The 21,436-nt window shown below is 32.9% G+C and overlaps 3 protein-coding genes and 1 long non-coding RNA gene across 7 annotated transcripts; 2 read left to right on the forward strand and 2 right to left on the reverse strand.

Moving 5' to 3' along the window:
• Positions 1-799: 799 nt before the first annotated feature.
• Positions 800-3,595, reverse strand: LOC18586140 (uncharacterized). Its single transcript, XM_018129552.2, has 10 exons — positions 3,406-3,595; positions 3,123-3,287; positions 2,984-3,041; positions 2,313-2,428; positions 2,024-2,112; positions 1,719-1,901; positions 1,527-1,610; positions 1,338-1,403; positions 1,198-1,254; positions 800-1,108 (listed from the first exon to the last, which is right to left on the reverse strand). Exons 2-10 carry the CDS (start codon positions 3,169-3,171, stop codon positions 965-967), a joined length of 846 nt encoding a protein of 281 aa, XP_017985041.2. The 5' UTR covers positions 3,172-3,287; positions 3,406-3,595; the 3' UTR covers positions 800-964.
• Positions 3,596-9,784: 6,189 nt separating this feature from the next.
• On the forward strand, positions 9,785-14,303 carry LOC18586141 (ras-related protein RABE1c-like). Of its 2 annotated transcripts, none has more exons than XM_018129480.2 (9): positions 9,785-9,943; positions 10,050-10,192; positions 11,662-11,734; positions 12,202-12,302; positions 12,797-12,862; positions 13,135-13,232; positions 13,522-13,584; positions 13,674-13,766; positions 13,918-14,303. In XM_018129480.2, the coding sequence occupies exons 2-9, from the start codon at positions 10,120-10,122 to the stop codon at positions 13,999-14,001; spliced, it is 651 nt and encodes a 216-aa protein (XP_017984969.1). In that variant the 5' UTR covers positions 9,785-9,943; positions 10,050-10,119; the 3' UTR covers positions 14,002-14,303. The 2 variants fall into 2 exon arrangements, with proteins under 2 accessions (XP_017984969.1, XP_017984970.1); XM_018129481.2 differs by having other exon boundaries at positions 9,795-9,947.
• A 1,226-nt stretch (positions 14,304-15,529) lies between these two features.
• On the reverse strand, positions 15,530-16,549 carry LOC108663556 (uncharacterized). Its single transcript, XR_001929638.2, has 2 exons — positions 16,355-16,549; positions 15,530-16,071 (listed from the first exon to the last, which is right to left on the reverse strand). It is a non-coding gene; the product is annotated as an uncharacterized LOC108663556 (long non-coding RNA).
• Positions 16,550-16,764: 215 nt separating this feature from the next.
• On the forward strand, positions 16,765-19,750 carry LOC18586142 (proline-rich receptor-like protein kinase PERK3). Of its 3 annotated transcripts, none has more exons than XM_018128556.2 (8): positions 16,765-17,300; positions 17,458-17,637; positions 17,715-17,944; positions 18,110-18,236; positions 18,325-18,396; positions 18,487-18,670; positions 18,772-18,904; positions 19,202-19,750. In XM_018128556.2, exons 2-8 carry the CDS (start codon positions 17,487-17,489, stop codon positions 19,454-19,456), a joined length of 1,152 nt encoding a protein of 383 aa, XP_017984045.2. In that variant the 5' UTR covers positions 16,765-17,300; positions 17,458-17,486; the 3' UTR covers positions 19,457-19,750. The 3 variants fall into 3 exon arrangements, with proteins under 3 accessions (XP_017984045.2, XP_088666800.1, XP_088666799.1); XM_088810674.1 differs by having other exon boundaries at positions 17,458-17,546; XM_088810673.1 differs by lacking the exon at positions 16,765-17,300 and adding an exon at positions 17,342-17,372.
• The last annotated feature ends 1,686 nt before the right edge of the window (positions 19,751-21,436 follow it).

The raw sequence follows: 21,436 nt of genomic DNA on the forward strand, positions 1-21,436 counted from the left end.
AAATTTATCGGAAATGTTATAATATTCCGTCAGAATTCGTCAGTTATTTCGTAACGAGGGTGACAATGGAAATGGACCACTAGTAGATGATGCTAAACCTCTTCCAGCATAGTAAACATTTTTAACCATAAGCACGAAGAAATCCAGAATTGGGGAATCGAGTGACTTGAATGCGAGTGTATAAAATTTGAATCAGTGAGCAATTTGAACATGTGCACCTCAATTGTCTAAGAGATGGTAACTTGGTGATGATTTCAAGCAGGATTTCTTATTAGTCAACATAGTCATTCCCCTTCTATTATATTATTTTCGAGAAATAATTATTTCAAAAAACTATTGAAATATCTATTACCGATTTTTTTAAAATTGATTATTTCGTTGAATGGAAATAACATTATATAAAACAAACCTACTTTCATTTTTCTCTTCCTTTCTCTCTACTCATCCACCTCTCTCAGCTTCCTTCGCCATCACAAGACGACTGAGGGTGGCGACGACTGACCGACACCACCATGATCAGATTTATTTATGTTGAATAGCTATTTTGCAGTTTACCCACCAAATATTTTACTTGGATTTTTTGTTTATTTAGCCAAAAGCCCTTTGAAACAGTCATTTTCCTTTCTATGGTTGTATTGTTTAGCTCATTTTTAGTTATAAAATTATCGTGTAAGAGGGAAAAAAAAAAGCGAATAGCATGTAAAGATTAAGAAAATTTTTGTTATTTCACTTGTCAAAAGTACCATGAGCCTCATTTCTTCTCTTCCTCTAGGGATGGAACATCATAGGAGAATATTAAACAATATATATATAAGAAAATGAATCTAGTTCTCAATAATTAATAAATGCTGCACTGATTATTCATTCAACATCATAACTAGGAAAGCCAAATGTATCTATTTTTTTCTTCCTATATAGTATAATGGGGATTAAAATATGACAAAGCTTTTGCATTATGGTAGCATTAGAATTTTCTAGGGATGATTGTTTTCCTTGATATAGAATCACTATCAACCTTCTGGTCTTCTTTTGTCACTTTCTGGGTGAATGAAATGGGAACCAAGCAAAGCCCTCTGCTTCTTAGGTCTTGTTGCTTCTTTCCAATTTCCTGTTGGCAATGCGAAGAGTTAAGACAAATTACAAGGAAACTGGAAAATGGCTATGTCTAGGGTGTTGGTTAATACCCATGGTATTTACCTGTGGGTGAATAGCCCTGAGACTGTTATATGAGCTGCTCAGCATCTGAAACAAATTCTATGGGGAAAGTGGGAAAGATATTAGAGAAAGTTTTAAATGACTGTTTACTGATTTGGATAGGTGAGGAGTTTAATAGATACCTGAATTTGTTCTTGGAGAAGTTTGATGTAAAGAGAAGCCTCTTGAAGGACTGAAGCAGTGTCAGTCTGCAATGAATTTATTTGCCAAAAGACAAAGATTTTATTAGTTTTATTGTGGGAATTGACATTGGATCAATAATATTACATTAACCAAATAAAATATGTTCTTTTGAAGTACTTAAAACTGACCTTTCCATAGGGGGAAACCAACTTTTGAAGAGCTGTGATCTTGTCACTTAGCTTTTGGCTTCTCCTAACTGCAGGCATATGCATCTGCAAAGGAAAAAAAGGAGGAAAAACTTGAAACTTGATTTTGCTTCTCAGGTTCTTATGTAGCAAACTGTTATTTACTTTTTCATTAGAAAGCTGCAAGTTCCATACCCTGCACTGTTTGATTTCAGTTACTGCTTCAGTAATTTGACGAGATTGCTGTTGTTCAAAGGAGGGTAATCTCTTTCTCTTGTTCTTCTTCTTCCACTCATTCAAAGCACTAGTTCCATTCAATGGCATTTGGTCATTAACCACAATTGGTCGTTTTCTTCCATTTTGCAACTTCTGAATGTCCTGAGAATTGAAAAACCATAGAAGGTCTTAGGTGGATTGCTATGGCTGTAATAAAGATTGTGGTAGCATAACTCTCCTTAATCTGATAGTCTAAACGTTAATGGGAGCCAGATTTTACATACCTGTTCAAATTGTGGAAGTGCTAGCTTGCTGGTAAGTGACATAGACTGCTGGAAATTGTTGTCACAGTTGGAGCTGCCAGACTGATAATCTAACACCAAACAAAAGGTATTTTTTACTATTTTTCGATTACTTATGCAAGTAAAAATCATGTATGAACTAAGCAGAAGATGTGTCACAGGGATGTTCACAGATAGAAGAAATGGAAAGGGAGGGATGTTAGGCTGAGAATTAGAAAAAGTCAGAAATTCCTAGAATTGGTAAAAAGTGTGATAGAGATATTAACCAAACCTTGTAGGTCAGAGTTAAAATGGGATTGGTAAGGAATAACAAAGGCCCCATCTCTTAGCTGGGTGTCATTGTTGAATATTTTGGATTCCATAGAAAAGCCACCCCCGTGGACATTTCTGCATAAGAACGTACAAAAGGAAAACACATTATCATCCTATTTAATTTGGATTTTTCCAACATATAAGGTCTTGACCTGCAAGAAAAATATTTGATTTGGTTGATTCCTATCAATAATATTCCTCTCACAACTAAAGATAGCCATTCATGAATCAAGTTCCTGACAAAAGGAGTGGTATCCCTCATGTACTTTCTGAGTCTTGATATTGAATGGTTCATTGAATTTGAGCTAAGTTCAGGCATAGAAAAGAAAAAAGGAAAATTGTAAAACAATTACATATTCTTGCTTTGAATCAGATTTCAAGTCGAGGGTTTCCATTAAAGACGAGGCAAAGCAAAAGTCTAAGCTGTCCTTATTCAAAATTTCTACAGTAATCAGTCTTCTAATATATCTTCTAATTCTGTTTCTCCGTCTATGGAATTGACTAAGCTTACGTGATGTAAATGATTCCCTTTTATCTCATCCTTTGCATCTATTAATTAATATGAATTAGATCAAGGTAATGCTTGGTATTATGCAAAGTACTATTCATTGTTTAAGACAGAACATATACCCTTTGCTTTCCATCTGCATAAGGACATCCAGATATGGCATCTGCACTTCATTGTTTCCTGAAACAAAAAAAAAATTTGAGTGCAGATAAATTTAGACTCTCAGGGGACTATTTGCATAGGCTTGAAAATGATGATTACCAATGATGTAGAACTGGGAGGACACTGGGGGAAGAAGAGCATTCCTCATATCTAGAACAAACTGATCAGGTTACTCTGCAGAGATATTATGTCCTCAGCCTTTTCCAATGCTCAAAGATCAGAATCTGGACACTCAGAAGCCTTTTCAAGCTTGAGTCCAAAAGCCTATTCATAGCAGAGTTCAGAAATGAAAGCAGGCCAAAAGAGCAAGCATCATGCTTAAAAATCATGACAAAATGATCTATGCTTAACAACAGAAAATGGAGATAGATTAGTCTCTCACCTCTGATCCGAACCTGATGCTAATGACCCTGTGGAGAGCAAATGAATGAAGGGTTAAACTCTTTGGTTTGTAGCAAATGAAGGAGGGGATTAAATTCAAAGCTATATAGCAAGATTTTCTCAAGGGCTTTCTTTTGAGTGTAGGAACAGTTCTTTTCCTTTCAGAGAGAGAAGGGAGGTCACAGGTTATTTATTGCATGGAAAAATAATATGAAATGTCTATAAGGTGACTCATCAAAGAACCTTCGTACATATATAAGTAGGAGGGCGGTTCATTGCTGGCAAATTATCAGTTTAATTTCGCTTTCAAGTTAAAGTTTTGACTTGATTTGATTAATGGGAAATTGATTAATTATTATAATCATCAATTAAATTATTGAAAAAAATTGTTTAGTCAAAATTTAAACCTTGTCGAAATCAACTCAGATACAAACTAAGTTGTGTAGTCATGGCTAGTTGTGGAATAAGCTCTGACTCATATAGTCATGTACATGCTTTCAATAGTGCAGTAATTATAACCAAAACTAGCTGTAATATTTACTTTATGGTTTAATAATATAAATTTTTTAAATGAATAATCGGAAAAAAATAAATAGTAGTCCGTTTAATAATGATCGAGTTGAATTGCTTCTTCGTTCGAATTAAAAAATAGTATGATACCATATTCTAAGTTGTTGAAAGAAATTAATAATGCAAGACAAAAGTTGTTGTTTGAAAGGGTATTTCAAAAAGGAACATAAGGAATTGAGTCAAGCCATCAAGCAAACTGGTTAACTTAGTTCCCCATCCCTATCATTTGCTTAAAATGGTGGAATCATGTACATGTATTGCTCTTTTGGACAGCATAATTCATCTTATATTTAATATATCATCCACCCTTTTGCTTAAATTAGGGACATTGAATGAATTTCATGCTTACTTTGAGACTTAATACTTTATACCCAAATATGCAAAAAAAGGGTTTTTTTTTTTTTTAATTTTGGGGTAAGTAAGAAAATTGACACCGAGTTGAACTCAACTCAGTGAACTATGATTTTGTAAATAATGAAAAGTAAATAAAAAATTATGGGTTATACCCTTCTTTTTGTCTTCCCTATGTGGTCCTTTTAGGTTGTCTAAAGCAACTCAATTTGTAGCTGAAAATGCTATAAATTAATTATATGCATATGGTCATCTTAGTTTCTACAAGGGGTTTTGAAAGGGATTAACATAATATTGTCAAATTTTTTTATATAATATATAGTTTATTCAAATAGTATAAAATATTTGATCAAGTAAGACTTGAAAGTCAACTATCAAGTTTCTGTTTGTCTCCTATATGTATCTACATTTATTTTTGTATATTCATCATCAAACCTACCTAAATCACAATTTCGACTTTTTTAATGATCCTGAATCGTAGTTTTAAAACTATTATCAAATTATATTTTAAAATTTAATTTAATGATAAATTTACGAGTCTTTTAATTTAAATAACAGGTTCCAATCCGTTTTGCCGACGGAAAAAAAGTGTTGTTACCTTAAAATCTTTACCTAATCTAATGTAAAATATTACTAGTAATATATAATTGTAGAATAGAAGTCAACTTGTCTTGAGTTTAAACGACATTAGTCCTAAATTCTAATTTGTTGACAAGTGGATTCCCTAGGATAGTTGGGGATTTTTCATCAATTTCATTTACAACCATCTATACTTAATTAATGGCCAAATAATTAGGTTAATTTAATCTATTGCAGCATCTCTTTAGCTTAGACTCGGTTGATTTGTTGTTTATGTATAAACAAAAAATATATAAAAAAATTGGAAATCTAATGGACGGTGAAAATCTAACGGGAGAGATTTATTTCTTATTATGTAATAGTAACCCAAAATCATATGTTAAAAAAATCGAAATTGATTTCTTTAAAAAGAAAAAAAGAAAAAGGGTTTTTCATAACTTTAAGTTTTTGGATGTATTGAAAGAATAGAATCAAAGCACAAGAGGGAATTTATATGGAGATAAGATGTAAAAGGTCGCATGTATTCATGCATGGTTGATACTGCAAACACCGTCGTAGTTAAGGCAATGACGGTTGTTGCTTCTTAGTTTTTAATTTTTTATATTATTATATATATATAATTTGATATATACAATATAATTATCTTTATAATTACTTTTTAGACACTTTTTATTACAAAATTTTAAATTCTATAAATAAGAGGACGGATATAGGTGTTACTGGATAAGATTTAACATAATTAATAAAATTTCAAAGTCAAAGAAGATGGTCAGGTAGATCTTGTAATCTCTCTAATATGTTGGACCTTAAATAATGTTTATCCTATGGTTTATGGCATGGTCAAATAAAAGAATAAGAGTGAATAAATCTCCAATAATTGATTGTTAGAATAATTAATGGGTTTTTATATTACATCTTGCCAAGTCAAAATCTATATCAGTAAGTTTTCTTTTGATCTAGATGCAGTCCATGAAGTTAGAATAATTGTAAATATATATTTGGTGATGTTTTTACTTAAAGAATCAATGAGCTGCATGCAGGCCAAGGTACATGATTTGTGGTCAATTTAGAAATATTTTTACTGTTATCAAAACATCAAATTAACATTACATTATAATTTTATTGCACTTGATTTGTCAAAAAAAACTTTGGGTTAATTAAATTAGCTAATTATCTAACACCTAGGCTTGAGTTTGTTAAATTTCTCCTCATGAAGGTGATTGTTATAGAATTAGCTTCGTGGTTTCGTTTTTATTTCGAACAGAGAGTTGCATATGAGTATTCCGAAAAAATAAAGAGTCGGGGCATCGTAAGTGTTTATTTTCCTTTACGAGTAAAGATGGAATTGTTCACAAAAAGCAGAGTTAAAAGGTTGCTGATTAATGACCATGGAAATGCCAAATTACACAACTGAATTTGTCTCAGTCCAAGGATTTCCCCAAGAATAGTTCTATCATATTTCTGAATCAGCCATTAGAAGCTGTAGAATCATATCCTGACTTGGAACCCTGTTAGGCACAAACTTGACCAGGAACCCCAAGAACGGAATTGCCCATCAACTGTTGGGTATATATGGTATGAAGCTGTTGGGGTTAAATGTAGCATCATAAGTACTTAATTTTCTTTATTTAAATGGTAATTAGCATTATCCTGCTGATTAAGGATGTCTTAATTCCATGTAATCAAACAGGAAATAATATACATATATATATATATTGTAAAGAGAAACTACTGAGAAAGCTGCAAGAAAGATCCTTACATTAATAAGATGGCTTAAGCATAATAATTAATATTACAAACCATAACATAAATTCTAAAATACTTCATTAAACTAATATTTGCCAAAGGTTCATGGTTGCCCTAATGGTGAAACAAAGGAAACCATCATGACTTAACCTTGAAGAAGAATCAATCCCTCCTCCATAATTTCCCCTTCACTATATTGTCCCTTGTCACTGCTGCAGCTGCATGCTTCCACCCTCATCACCATTTGCCTCCATTGGAGAAAGCAGAAGAGGAAGAGGAAGAGGAAGAAGAAGCCAGCAGAAGGCAAAGCCAAAGCTAAGGGGGGGGGGGAATTGAAAAATATGGAAGAGAAGAGTTTCCTCAGAGAGGCCTTTCATGGGTGAGCAGTTGTTTGCTTTTCAACGGAGTAAAGATGGGTGGGGAGAGGATCTTCTCAGCATATACTTTAAAGCATAGATTTTTTCTCTTTTTCTTTTTTGCCCCCGCCCTCTCTCTCTTTGCTGATGTTTTCTTTTTCATTTCACTTTTTTGTTTGTTGGTAGCTGTTGTTGTCGTGGAATCTGCCTAAGGTTTTTTCCATGGCTCTAGTGCGTTTCTTCTTCTCTCCAACTTGTCCTTTTCTTGTTTCTCTGATTTTCCCTACAACTCAAAACATCAACACTGTTAGGCGTCGAGAACTATATATGAAATGACCACAGACGACTTAATAAGTTTCAAAACTATAAAGTCAAATATTCAACGAGATCTTTTTTTATTAAAATTAAAAAAATTATTAAATTTTTATTTTTTTAAATTTTTAAAATGTAATTTTTTTTTATTTTTTAAATAATTAATACAAAATCAACAATTAAAATTTTTAATTCAAATAAATCAACTATCACATCAAATAAAGATATAATAATATAATATAAATAAAAAATTAAAATAAAAATTTTTGTAAATATTAAAATAATAGTACTTAATTGTTAAATGCTTATTGTAAATCGTAAATGAGATTCACGGCTTTATAAAGATAATAATATAATAGACTTTTTGTGTATTTTTTGAAAGAAAATTAAAGTTAAAGGAAGAAGGAAGAAAGAGCAAATGAGAAAAAAATAATTTAAAAATAGATGTTATACATTAAAAATAATAATTAATTTTATATATAGGAGAAAAATAGTTGTTAGAAATCATTAAATATGTTGATTGAAAATAAGAGAAATAAGTGAGAAAAAAATAATTATTAGAGATAATCAAATACACATGACTGTTAGTTGATTAAAAATAATATAATATTTTAAAAATTAAAAAATACTAAATAATTAAAATTTATTTGACACATAATTAAAAAAGTGAAAAAATAGATTATTTTATTAATTATTTTTTATTTTTATGTATTTTTAAATTTTTATATATTTTTAATATAATAAATTATGTTATAAAATTATAAGATCTTCTCAAATTAAGGGCCTAAAGCCCTAGCTTGGGTGGTTTTACCCAAGAACCGACTCTGGAAATGGTGTTGTTTATGAGTTCATTTTTTATGCACATATGCATGTGTGCGTGTTTGGATCCTACATCAATAAAAAATCAGATGAATTTTGAAGTTATAAATAATTTTTTTTTCTATTTAATAAGTATATTTTTTAGATTAAAAATGAGCACTCGTGATACGTACACATACATGTACATTAGTCTTATGTTAATATTTATCATGTGAAAATGTTAAAAAAGAGTAAAATTTTGTAGAATGAGTTGTAGTTACAAAATTTGGATTCTCAAAATTGAAGCAGAAATTTTTAAATGTAAAATTTGATTACGAAAGGAAATGATTATTACATATATATTTTTTTAATACTCATATAGGTGACCTAGAACACAACAATCATTCTTGTTTTGCTCTATGTGTATAACCATTTGTCTGCCACATTCATTGGTCTCCCAATTATACCACAAAGCATGTACATAACCCATATGCCTATGCATATAATTTAATACATAATAGACAGAAAAAAAAAATCCCAAAAATATTGCACCACAAACAGAAAAAGAAATTCCCCAAAGAACAAAAAGGAGAAAGAAATTTTTTATTTTTTTTTCAAGTTTCTTTGCATTTATTAAAAAATAAATGTTAAATGCTAAAAATAAAAAAATAATAAAATTTACCTGAATGACATTTTATGTCATTGTTGGTAGGTGAGGAGGGGACAAGTTTATGTGGCCATTCTTTAGAGTTGATCACATGCAATGGGTGACCCAAAAAGGAGCCTATTTGATGATTGAATCATTAATATTTCCTCAAGGATTTAAAAGGCCCATTGCATTTTAAAAATCAAAGTTTCAAGCCCCTTTTCTAGTCCTTGAGTCTAAGATTAATTTGCATAAAATAGTTTTTTAAGGAAGAAGATTATATAAAAGTAATTTTTTCAAGAGATGATGTTAAACTTTTTTTATTTGAAAAAATTTAAATAAATTTTTATTATTTTATTATATTTAATAAATTTTTGGATATTTATTTTAAGTCAAATAAATTTTTATAATTAACTGTTAATGAATTATCGTTAATAAAACGTGGTACCGACTTAAAGAGTGAAAATGTATTGTGGTCCTATTATTATATAACATTAATATATCATATCATCATTTATTATGACATGTTAATATACTGTATCAGTATTATATGATATAAAACGACAAGTGATTGTAATGCTATAAAACAAAAGTTGCTTTTGATTAATGATAGTTAATTAATAATAAATTATAAAAATTTATTTAATTTAAAATAAAAATAAAATAGTTTAATTAAATACAATAAAAAATAAAAATTTATTTTAATATTTTTAACTAATTCAAATAACTAAAAATTTAAATGTGATGTATTTTCTCAATTTTATAAAAATTTGAGAAAAAAAGAACTAATAAAATATAATTAATTTTTAATATAATTTTAATTTGGTAATAGTTTTTAATATTCATTTTTTGTTTATTTTTAATAACATATTTTTTCAAATGGTTAATTTAATTTTTTTATTTAGATATTAGCTTTGAAGAAATTGCTAAATTGGTCAATGAATTATATTTTAACGGAAATAATAATGGAAAAAGGGCAAAAAAAAACCTTAAATAAAGAATTTTTTTTTGGTAGAAGAAAGAATCTCGTAAGGCCAAGCCTATTAAACCAAACGCTTCCAACCAATCACATTGCAGGAACTGAACCGTGATACGTATCAAAACGCGAAGGAAAAGAAAAGGAAAAATCCCAAATTCGTTGGACGCTCTCTCCCTCCCATGTGCTTGCTACCCTCTGCGTCGTAGGTTCTCTCTCTTTTCCTTGTTCCCAATTTGATCTGATTCTTATATATATATATGGATTTTATTTTGGAAATGAATGTTACGTTCTTTTTTTTGTTAATGCAGATAAGTAAGAGAAAAAGATTAGATTTTTGTTTTTAAAATTGGGAATTTTGTGTGTGGTTTTTGAGGATCCATGGCTGCACCACCAGTAAGAGCTCGGGCTGATTATGATTACCTCATTAAGCTTCTTTTGATTGGTGATAGTGGTAATGTTTTTTTCTCCTTTTTATCTTTGGGGTAAAAGTAACAACATTTGTTATTATCTAATTGAAAATAAAACATGGGTACTCAAAAATTTTTAATCTTTTGTTATTTTCTGATGGTTTTGATTTAATGGGTGTTTAGGATTTTATTCTGAAAGAGACTAGATACCATATGAGTTTTGGGTATGAGATGTTATGGCCTTGAATTTAGATTTTTTTTTTTTTTGGTTTCTTTTGAGGTTTTTCTTTGGTTTTGAAGAAGTGGGTTTTGTTCAATTTTGGTCATCTTAAATGCTACATTTTCATGACAAACATTAGACATATTTGTGAATTTAGATTGGGATCATGATGGAGGAGGCTTTGTTTGATTGTACCATATAAAGTGTTATATATTGGGTTAGCGGGGTCTGTTTTTTTGCATTATGATTGATAAAGAGTGAAGTTTGGATGAGTAATTTTATGCAAGTTCGCACCCGGGCTATATCCTATGTTAAGTGAATACAATTTTTGATCATGGGGCTGTTTTAGAATTCTATAGCCAATGTTTGGTTGGAAAGTGTTATACACTTGCAGAAATGGTAATTAGTCAGATTCTATTGATACATCCCATTCAGGAGCTTTGGTGGGGGATAAAAGTTAGGGACTCCTTTTTGTTGATTTTCTTAATCATACAGCCTGTGAAATAGAAAACTTGACGCTGAGACTTTTATATGGATTATTTGTCATGCTGTGTTATATAAAACTTGATGCTGCATGGAAGCTTTGGAACTTGATCTGATGCAGGTTGGGAATAGAATTGTTTTTGTTATACCCACAAATTTATGTTGATTTCACATAAAGAGGCTTGCTGTGTGCGGCGGGGCTCACAAGTCAAGATAATAACTCTGTAAGCTTGTGCTGGGCCTTGAATTTAGCATATGCTTTAAATAAGCTGCAGAACTGACCAGTAGCCAAGCGAACTTGAATAGCCTTCAGCGCATTAGCTCATTTGTACCTCTGGTTTGGAGTAGTTCGTTAAAGACCTTGGTAATATCATGGATGCTAACCTGTATTGAACAGCATGGTGGCAGAACTCACCATGTGGCAGATAGTAATAGTAGGCTTTCTTGTTCATATTTGCAACTACACCTGCTACCCCCAATCTCCCATACTTTCCTCACGCTCCCATACTTCATTGACCCTGCATTTTTTGCATTAAAAGCTACTTTTCCATCTGAAGTCATTTTTAAGGTAAAACTTCAAATAGTTTAAATATGAATTTCAGAGTTTCCTCTGGCTTTATTGTTGGTGCAGCATAGCTGCTTCTTTTGGCTCTTCATATTTCCCTACTTCTATTTAATGCGTGGCCTCATATGAACCCATGGCAAATGGCTTTATCAATTCCAACATCATAGGCCCATAACGTGCTAGGTTTTGGGTACTCAAGCTTTGTTTTTTTATGACTATGTAATTTTCTTATTGAATTTATGCAGGTGTGGGGAAGAGTTGTCTGCTTTTACGCTTTTCTGATGGTTCCTTTACTACTAGTTTCATTACGACTATTGGGTTTGTATTTCTGGCAACACTTCAAATATTATATGGTAAAATTATTTTGCAGTACTTGCATTGCACAAATGTGACTGCCAAGAGGAGCACTTAAGGTGTAGCATTAGGGAGGCTAAATTACGTGACTTACAGGAGAAAATTGAGGATGATTTCATCACTAGTTTCACTTCCAATGAAACCACAACTTGACAGGGATGGAGAGTTAACAGAACCATGATCGTACTTATTCATTTCTCTGTCTTAGACAATCCCTTGGTATTCAATTTGAATGTTTGTACATGCTCCTCCATAGGGGGCTTTAAGAACTACTTATGGCAAGGGTCCTTAACACTTCCGCTCGTCCACTTACTTTTCTGCCTTATTTAGTGGTTGAGGGATCTACTTATCATATTCTCTAAGATTTAGAAGTTTGATTTAAAACTTGGTTGAACATTATTTCTTATAAACTATTCTATTTTCCTTGACAGCATTGATTTTAAGATAAGAACCATTGAGCTTGATGGTAAGAGGATCAAATTGCAAATCTGGGATACAGCTGGTCAAGAGCGATTTCGAACTATTACAACAGGTTGGTGTTTAATCTTGTGCAAGTTGGATTTTTTTTCTTCTTTTTGTTTTAGATTTTTTTAAAGAGATAGATGTTTTCATAGATGCTTCCATCCTTATTTTCATTGGGTTAAGAGCGGATGAATGTTAAATATAGCATCATCAATTTGGGTATAGCTTGGAAACTTTAAATTTAGCTAGCTGTTTCTCCCTAATTATGTCATAGTGAAGTTGTATATAGTAGATAATGAAAAATTCTGAAACATGAAGCAGATTGCTTATTTGAGAAAAGCAGGAATATAAAAATTAACTCTGATGCGATTATTTAAGCAGCTTTAATGATAAGGTTCCATCTTACTAAATTCTTTCTTAGAAACTTAACAGTTGTTTTTGGTCGTTTTATTTGTTTGGCCACTAGTGTTTTGAATGGAGGATTTTGAGTGAGCATTATTTTAAGATTATAGTGTGTAGTATATTTTGATGCTTGACTTTGCTGATGCATTTATGCTCCTGCAGCTTACTATCGTGGAGCCATGGGGATTTTGCTGGTTTATGATGTTACGGATGAGTCATCTTTCAACAGTAATTTCTCAACTCTCTTAATTTTGTTTTTGGCATATTGTAAAGTTATAATTTAGATGGTTTGATATGCTTTTATTGTTGGATGATTTCATTCATTTCTATGCTTGTGTCCTTGATTGGGTTAGCCAATTAAGTTAGTTTATAGTTGATCCTCCTCATCCCTGATTTTGTTGGGGTGGATGGCTGAGGATCTATCTCTGTTGGAATGGAGTTTCTTGATGTGGATCTCATCTCTTACGAGTCTTATAGAGCTAGCTTCTGTTCTTGTACAGATATTAGGAACTGGATTCGCAATATTGAACAACATGCTTCAGACAATGTCAACAAGATACTGGTTGGGAACAAGGCTGACATGGATGAGAGCAAAAGGGTAACCTTTTCCCTTTTGATTATTTGTAGAAATGCTTATCTTTTTATTTTGGTGGGTTAGATTTTGGGTTCATTGAGTGGGGATGCAACCCCTCCTCTGTTGAATGACTTGTGTTACTGACTTTGCTTCTTGTAGTCCTTGTGCACTCTTTAAGTGTGAGAAAAAAGATGAGTTGTGGTTGAATCTGTAATTTTTATTCCTAAAAGGCTAGGTCTCCTTTATCCTCACACATATGCATGCAAGACGGACACATTTCTCCCCTAATAATTGACAATGATCTTTTTTTCAGGCTGTGCCCACCTCCAAGGGTCAAGCTCTTGCTGATGAGTATGGTATCAAGTTCTTTGAAACTGTAAGTTGCACGTTTGCTGCTGAGTGGATCTTTTCTGTTGTTATGCTGTCAACTATTTTTGGCTAATAGCAAAGTAATGTATTCTGCAGAGTGCAAAGACAAATTTGAATGTGGAGGAGGTTTTCTTTTCGATAGCTCGTGACATTAAGCAAAGGCTTGCAGAATCTGATAATAGGGCTGAGGTACTCTCTCTTCTATGGAACTTTTATTTTTTCTTTATTCACTTTGAGTAACTATGTCAATGGCACCTTGATCGGGAATATAGTTTTTAAACCCTTACCCTGCTACTCGGTTGAAATGATGGATGCCTTGTCTCTTTGTTTGTGGTTACAGCCCACGACGCTCAAAATTAACCAGCAAGACCCTGCAGCAAGTAGTGGTCAAGCTGCCCAAAAGTCAACTTGCTGTGGCTCGTAAACTGAATAAAAAGAAAAAACGCAGATTCAGGATGGAGGATTCAGCTCTTGGCAGTCACTCAAATGTAAAACTAATTGTGATGACATTATGGTGGTTTCATGTATTTATCTCTGTTATTTTTTTCTTTCCAACTACCAGGCTTAGCTTGTTAAAGATAAAGGCAGTTCCTTTTTTCACTTAAAAGTTGTGGAATTTTATAACATGGCATGTGTCTTTCTGCTTCTTGAACTGAAAGTGACCCCTATTATGTATTGATCTTGATGTAGATAGACAATCTGAATTCAAGCTTGTTTTTCTAAAAATGTAGTTAGAATGACAATGTCGTATTACATTTTCCTGTAAAAATCATGTTTCCCTCCACACCTTACAAGAGAGAAAAGGATATTTTGTTTTGTCCTTTCAGTTATTTATAGAATGATAAACTGCCAAAGAATTCAAGACACAGGCCATTTCTGGTTTCTCTTAAACACAGGCCATAGCTAAACTGGGTAACCATTATCTTGGCTCAAAATGAAAGATGAAACACAATTCTGCCCAGAGTCAAGCTTTGAGCCTAAGCCATGTGTGCTGTAACTGTTGGCCCTTTCTCTCTCACTGCCTGGCCCTTGAAAGGTTTGTCGGTGAGCAGATTTCCTTTAAAGACAATTGGAGGCTTGGAGCCAATTCTCTTGTTTCCTTCACTTCTCTCTGACAAAGATTTCTTCTTTGATTTGTCTGATTAGATGGTATATGCTGAGCATTGACAATGATTGTGGCAATCAAAATGAAAAAGTTGAAGCAAAATTAAGGACATTGTAAAGTATATAAACCATATTTTGTTTATGTTAACTGACATCTGTTTAAAGCAACACATCTCTAGCCCATCCAACATGAAAGCTTCTCCCTTTTGTCTCTTTCATGCTAACTAATACTTTTCTACCCAAGAAAATTGAACAAAATGTGTGCACAACAAAGTGCAGGGTGGAAAGGCAGACCCTGCCAAAAGCTAAAGGATTCAATGTTTTTTAATTGTTTCCTTCACATATAATCACTTTCATTGTTTTACCTCAACTTTGCATGATTTTCCCGTTACAGCTAAGATTCCTAGAAATAGTCATGTAGTAGGCAATTGGTGGAGTGATTATCACTTCAAGTCACTTGGTATTGAAGTTCAATCCACAAGGTAGCAACGCCCTTACATTTACTAACAATAATGTAAACCAATTAGGTTAAGAAAAACATTGGAATGGGGCTAAATTTATGGCGAAACAAGCGGAGGGATTCTTCAAGTAACATGCAAAAACATTTACTGTCTTGGAAAACAAGACTTTGACAAAGGAATGGGTTAATAATGGAGTCACTGATGATGGAAGCAAAACGTAATTGCATTTGGACTAATCATTGGTGAAGAAAAACAGATGACAAACATGAACAGTTTTGGTCTTTCTTTGATCAGTGGCAGCTAAGACTCTATTCTGATTTTGAATTTGTTCATGGTTTTTGTCTTACTATACCCAAATGTTGTAAGGTTAATCTGATATTTGTCTGATAAACCAGAAAACAACAAAATCTTTTCATTGCCTTGACCTCCCTTTACAACATGTGATCCTCTTTTCTTTGCCTTTGATCTTTTTATACATAAAAATAATGCTTGACTAACAACCACATGGAGCCATGGAACATGAAAAAATAATTGGCTCCTTCATGGGGTGCTGCACATGCAGATGTAGTCCAAGCATAGATAAGGGCGATGTAAAAGCTAAAACGCTTGTTGGTATTATCTTTGACCAAGAAAATATACCGTATACCACTTGGATATTGGAATAGTTTTTGGCATTAGGTTTATTCAGTGAAGATAAGTAAGGAAAAGTTGCATGGAGACTGGGGACAAAAACCCATTCTTGCCAGCTGCATAAGCCTTAGAAAACTGATATCCAAACAACATCCCTGGTTCTGAGAAGCCCATCTCTCTCAAGAATCGCAACAAAACTTGTCTCTGACATTGGCTTCTTCTTCGTACTCAGCTTACAGACCATCACAGCTACACAAACTTTCGTTTCCATCAGTCCCTTTTAGCTTTTCAGCCCAACCCTGACCACAACAAATTTAATACTAGATGACAAACAGAATAAATAAATGAGAGCAAGAGAGAGAGACAGGCCCCAAAGCTTATTAACATTCCCCATACTTTGGTAACAATACTTCAAGTATATGCATAAGAGATGAATACTACTATATTCTACAAAAGCAAGCAAAAAAGAGAGGGGTGCAAGTTCAAATTCCCATTTTTTGCCAAAGCAGCAAAATATTCATCCTTAAGCAATAGAAACCAGGAAACTCCAACCATGGAAATTGGACAGCATGGTAAACTTACTGTGGTAGTGTCTTGTTGGTGCTGCTAGCTGTCAAAGACCCCACCTTAACAAGAGTCCCCTCTCTAACCAAAACAAGTATCCCCTCTTTTCTTTCCAGATCAGATAAACGAAGAGGTGCAAAAGGAAAACTAGAGTAAATTCAGGGAGAAGGGTCTTTGGAGTTGATATGCTGATACCTACCTTTTCCTGTGATCCCTTCAATTATTATGTCTTCCAGAGCCTGTCCACTTAAAGTCACTTTCATACCTGTCCATATCCGCATGATAAAATGATAAAAAAAAAAAAAACTATTTACAGCTTGTTACAACACCCCACATGGGCATTGATTTTCTGATAGAGGGGCTAGTAAGCTTAATTAAGATATATTTTTATTACATGTGCAAAGATGTTAAACCTTGGTGTACATAGTTCACCATCCCTTCTCTTGACAGAAATCCTTCTGTCTGCATCAAATGCCCTTCCTTCTGTCCTTGGTACTTTTATTTTGAAGAATGGTGACAGATTATGAAGTTTTAGTGAATCAATACCAAATGTACATACAATTATCAAGCCCATCGAGTGTAAGATATTGGGTAATAACTTCTTCTTTGAGCTATCTTGTTTTCAATATCTTCCTCCACCCATTCAAAAACAAATGAAACAAAGGGTTGTTTGCAAGGAAAGAATGTTCATCATCAATCAGGCTTGTTCTCTAGTGCCAGCTTTGATGAGTTGCTGAAGATTATTGGACAACAACGTGGATGAATTTGAGGAAGCAAAAGGGTTGTTTAATGAAGCAGCACTAAATTGCCAAGTAGATAGTAAAGACCGGCCAGCTACCTTTCTTGAATACTTTGTTGGCACCAAGAATAGGAGTGGACCAGTGGGCGCCATTGCTCAAAAAACCAAATTTAGTCAAGCAAAGTTCAATTATAAGGATCCCTTGATCTCTGCTTCCTGTGGCAGGTACTAAAATGTTGAGTTCTTGAATCTGGAATTCACTTTTCCATTTCATAATTCCATAATTGAATCATTAATGTATTACTTTATAGCATATAGTTTAAGGATCACCTTTTTTTTTTTTTTGTTAAATAGTTGAACTAAAAATTCTCTGGTTTTTCAGCATTGCAGGTTCAATGTTCAATAGAGAAGATGCCGAAGACTGTAACTATAGTTGGAGGTGCTATGGGGGCACTTGCATTTCTGGCAATGGTAATTGGATTCATTTGGTTCTGCAAGTCACAAAATAAGAACTTTTCGAATAGAAACTCTGATACAGGTTCCTCAGATCCCACTGCACGAGGTAAGGTTTCATTTTTTTCTAGCAATTCATGCTTCACTTCCTTAATCACTACCTTCCTTCATGCTCCAACATTGCAGCCGAGTGGAATAGAGGAGCTGGGCCAAGTTCTGCAGCTGGATTTTCTTTATTCGGAACTCAGGGAAGAAGGTTCACATTGGAAGAGTTGGAGCAGGCTACCAAACAATTCGATGCAAGTAATCTCATGGGACATGGGAGTTTTGGTTCAGTGTATAAAGGTTTGCTTCGTGACACTGTAGTAGCTATTAAAAGACGTCAAGGAGCTCCCCAGCAGGAGTTTGTTGCAGAGGTATAACCAAAGTCCCATGAACAGTCAAGCATTAGAATTTTGTTCTTACTTCTAAGCCAACAGTAAATGGATGAAGTATGGATCATCAGCTTAACATTTTACATTTTAACAGCTCGAAACTTGTAGGATTTAGACAGAAAGTTAATATCTATATATGTAAAACAGGCAATTTATTTGTCAGAGATTCAACACCGTAATTTAGTTACTCTTCAAGGCTACTGCCAGGAAAGTGGATCACAGATGTTGGTCTATGAATATTTACCAAACGGCAGCATATGTAATCACCTATATGGTAATGACTCATTAACAACATTAGTTTTTTTTTTTTTTTTTTTTATGATCATCAATGAAATGCATCATGTCCATCAATTCTTTGGCAGATTCTAGAATGGAGTCATCAGCTAGATTAGAGTTCAAGCAGAGGCTATCCATAGCACTGGGGGCGGCTAAAGGTGAATCCAACAGATTTATCTGGCGAGGACATGCTAGACTAACTCAAGAAAGTTTCAAAAATAAAGGGAAATTATGTTTATCCTGTGCAGGTTTATGTCATTTGCATGGCCTGAAACCTCCATTAGTACACAGGAATTTCAAAACAGCCAATGTCTTGGTTGATGAGAACTTCATAGCTAAGGTCGCCGATGCTGGGGTCTGGAAACTACTTCAAAGGATTGAGGAAGGAGGCCCATCTTGCACGGCTAGTGTCACTGTTTTTCAAGATCCAGAGTATGAATCGATTTCTCTTAAAAATTGCATTAATTTTTTTTTGGTAGCAGAAAAGAATAGCCTTGACCATTTACTCAGTTAATCATGTTAATCAATGTCAGGGCAGAAGCATCGGGGACCTTCACTGAAATGAGTGATGTTTACAGCTTCGGGGTATTTCTTTTGGAGCTCATAACTGGACAGGAGGCTGTGCATATGGATTCCTTGGCATCCAACGAAAGTTTAATACAATGGGTATGCTGTAGTTGACTAGCTGTTTAACTATGGACACCAGGAAGTTACAAAATTATGATGCTCCATGGATTTCTTCTGATGTTTTTCTTCATTAAGTTACAAGCAAAATCTTAATCTTTCAGGTTCATGAATTCGAAAGGGTTGTTTGCTTGTAGCAGAAATGTGCTCTTTTCTGTCAATACTCACATTGTTTTGCTTACTCTCCCTTCTGCAGACCTGTCACTTCACATGCATAAATCAGTGATAGAGACCAATTAATAATTGAAGTCTGTTTGTTTTTTTGCAACTTTTTTGAAGGTACGATCACGATTGAGTTCAAACAATTTTGTGGACCATCGACTGGTTGGAAGCTTCACCATGGAAGGAATCAGGGATATGATCAGGCTGACATTACAATGCATGACCTTTCCAGCAAACTGCAGGCCCAGAATGGACAAAGTTGTGCTTGTGCTTGAACAGATTCATGAGAAAGAGATGGCACTGACAACAGTGATGGGTGAAGGTACTGCTACAATTACTCTAGGCAGTGAGCTGTTTGCTTCTTCAAAATAGAGAGATTCCTTGGTACATTTGAGCTAAAAGTTAAGCTTAATAAACTCATCAACAAATTTGAGGGCCTCTTCTGCTTTATTTGTTTTTGGTGTGGCAGGGGATTCATTCAGGGATTGGGATTCCATTAAAGTACTGAAATGTAACATCTCACCCAAATGGGTGGTCTGGGGTTTAACTATTGGGGACCATGGGATTTATGTTAGTATAAATTGTAAATAAAAAAAAAGAAATGTAACTATGATTTTGATTCTCAAAAAATTAGTGACAATATATGCAGAATATTATGATTTCAGAAAAGAATCGTGAATTTCACATCTTAACTGTGTATTGAAGTGAGATTAGATATTTAAATATTCATACCATCTTCAACTTTTAAAAAACTTTTTATAAAATATAATCGTGAACCTTAATTTAAATATTTTACAATTTAGTGTGTGTCGTGATACAAATAGGTGAATGTAATTTTAGTTAATATATTCTTCAATTCCTTATAATTCTTCAAACAAACAAGTAAGTTTAACAATTTATAGCCAGTGGACCATCTCAGGTCAGAAAGCATGGATATGATAACTGTTTTTTTTCAGAGAAGTTAATCTCCTTGGGGATAAACTTTTGGCAGTGACTAGGAAGAGTGGTACTTGTCTTCACTTTGAAAAGGCTGCACTGCAGCAATGGGTTTTCAGCTGGAAGACAAGAGAAGTTAATATCAGTGCTTGAATGGCCTTCCCTGTCTCACCATGGTCCATGGCAGACAATTTTCAGTCAAAGCCACTTCACTTTGTACAAAGAAAAATGATGATTATGATTTATGACAAGACCCCTTTTTTTTTTCCCATGTGTGTAAGCATGGGAGCCATGTGCAGAAATGATTCAGATATGATATAAATGGTTGCAATAACATGGCACATGTGATTGAGTGGTGAATTTATTGTAAGCTTACATCAATAGGTTAACTTGAATTCTAGGAAAGGGGATTGGGCAAGACATAGTGAAAGAAGGAAAGATGATATGCTTTCCTTCTCAAAATAGAGAAGTTTTCATTTTCGATATAATTTATCGTGTTGAGAATAATTTATATAACTTATTGCTTTTTGGTTGTTATTATCGAAGTTAGAAATTTGAAATTTTTTTAAATTAAGAAATATGATTTTAATTAAAAATTAAAAGTATTGCTAACATGAAAATGGATATAAATTTGATCAAATGCAGATGTTTAATTGATGATCTAATCATGTACTTCATTGTTGTAACTGGGTCGGTCTGGTTCTTAATATTATGTGTCCAAATCAGTGGAGTTGACTTGGATTTTTTAGACAAAATATTAAATAAATAAAAAAAATAAAGATTTTGAAAGTCAAATAAAGGCACGCCACTTTTAATGGTCGCCCTTCTGGAGTTTCATATGCCTGGTCGTCATCATCAAAATTTCTCTATCTCTTTCCGACAAGGATGAAGGTTTTCTAGAGGCATGATTTTACCCAAAGTTAATTCAGATTTTAGGTATGCCTTTAAATTAAATATATAATTTCATGATAAGTGATATTATAATTTATTTAAATCTTCATTAATATATGATTATTTATAAGAGATATTATGATTGAGATAGGATCGAATTAAGATGAATTTTTTTTTAATTTATAAAAGAATTAGTGTAATAATGTCACTGATCTAATGAGAAGACTCTTGCTTGCTGTATAAGTAAGAATCTTTTTTTAATTAATAAATATATTTTTTAAATTAAAAATATAAATTCATGATAGATATTATTATAATTTATTTAAATTTTTATTAATATATAATTGTTCGTGACAGATGTCATAATTGAAATAATATTGTACTAAAATGGATCTCTTTTCTATTTATGAAATAATAAGTGTAACGAGAGTTTGATAAAATGAAATGAATCATATAAGAAAAGTTATGTCTATATAAGTAGGAATCTTCTTTTAATTAATAATTTTTGAATTAAAAATATGAATT

The sequence above is a fragment of the Theobroma cacao genome, chromosome 10 (assembly GCF_053813885.1).
Source record: "Theobroma cacao isolate CCN51 chromosome 10, ASM5381388v1, whole genome shotgun sequence".
NCBI classification, from domain to species: domain Eukaryota; kingdom Viridiplantae; phylum Streptophyta; class Magnoliopsida; order Malvales; family Malvaceae; genus Theobroma; species Theobroma cacao.

Bases quoted from the DNA above. Each gene is read 5' to 3' on its own strand.
- LOC18586140 (XM_018129552.2), bottom strand. From the start codon at position 3,171: ATGAGGAATGCTCTTCTTCCCCCAGTGTCCTCCCAGTTCTACATCATT. The intron at 1,611-1,718 runs GTATGGAACTTG...TTTCCTTTGCAG, and splicing joins CTGAAATCAAACAGTGCAGG to ATGCATATGCCTGCAGTTAG. The intron at 1,255-1,337 runs GTATCTATTAAA...CTTTCCCCATAG, and splicing joins TTCTCCAAGAACAAATTCAG to AATTTGTTTCAGATGCTGAG.
- LOC18586141 (XM_018129480.2), top strand. From the start codon at position 10,120: ATGGCTGCACCACCAGTAAGAGCTCGGGCTGATTATGATTACCTCATT. The intron at 12,863-13,134 runs GTAATTTCTCAA...GTTCTTGTACAG, and splicing joins GGATGAGTCATCTTTCAACA to ATATTAGGAACTGGATTCGC. The intron at 13,233-13,521 runs GTAACCTTTTCC...TCTTTTTTTCAG, and splicing joins ACATGGATGAGAGCAAAAGG to GCTGTGCCCACCTCCAAGGG.
- LOC18586142 (XM_018128556.2), top strand. From the start codon at position 17,487: ATGCCGAAGACTGTAACTATAGTTGGAGGTGCTATGGGGGCACTTGCA. The intron at 18,671-18,771 runs GTATGAATCGAT...AATCAATGTCAG, and splicing joins ACTGTTTTTCAAGATCCAGA to GGCAGAAGCATCGGGGACCT. The intron at 18,905-19,201 runs GTATGCTGTAGT...ACTTTTTTGAAG, and splicing joins ACGAAAGTTTAATACAATGG to GTACGATCACGATTGAGTTC.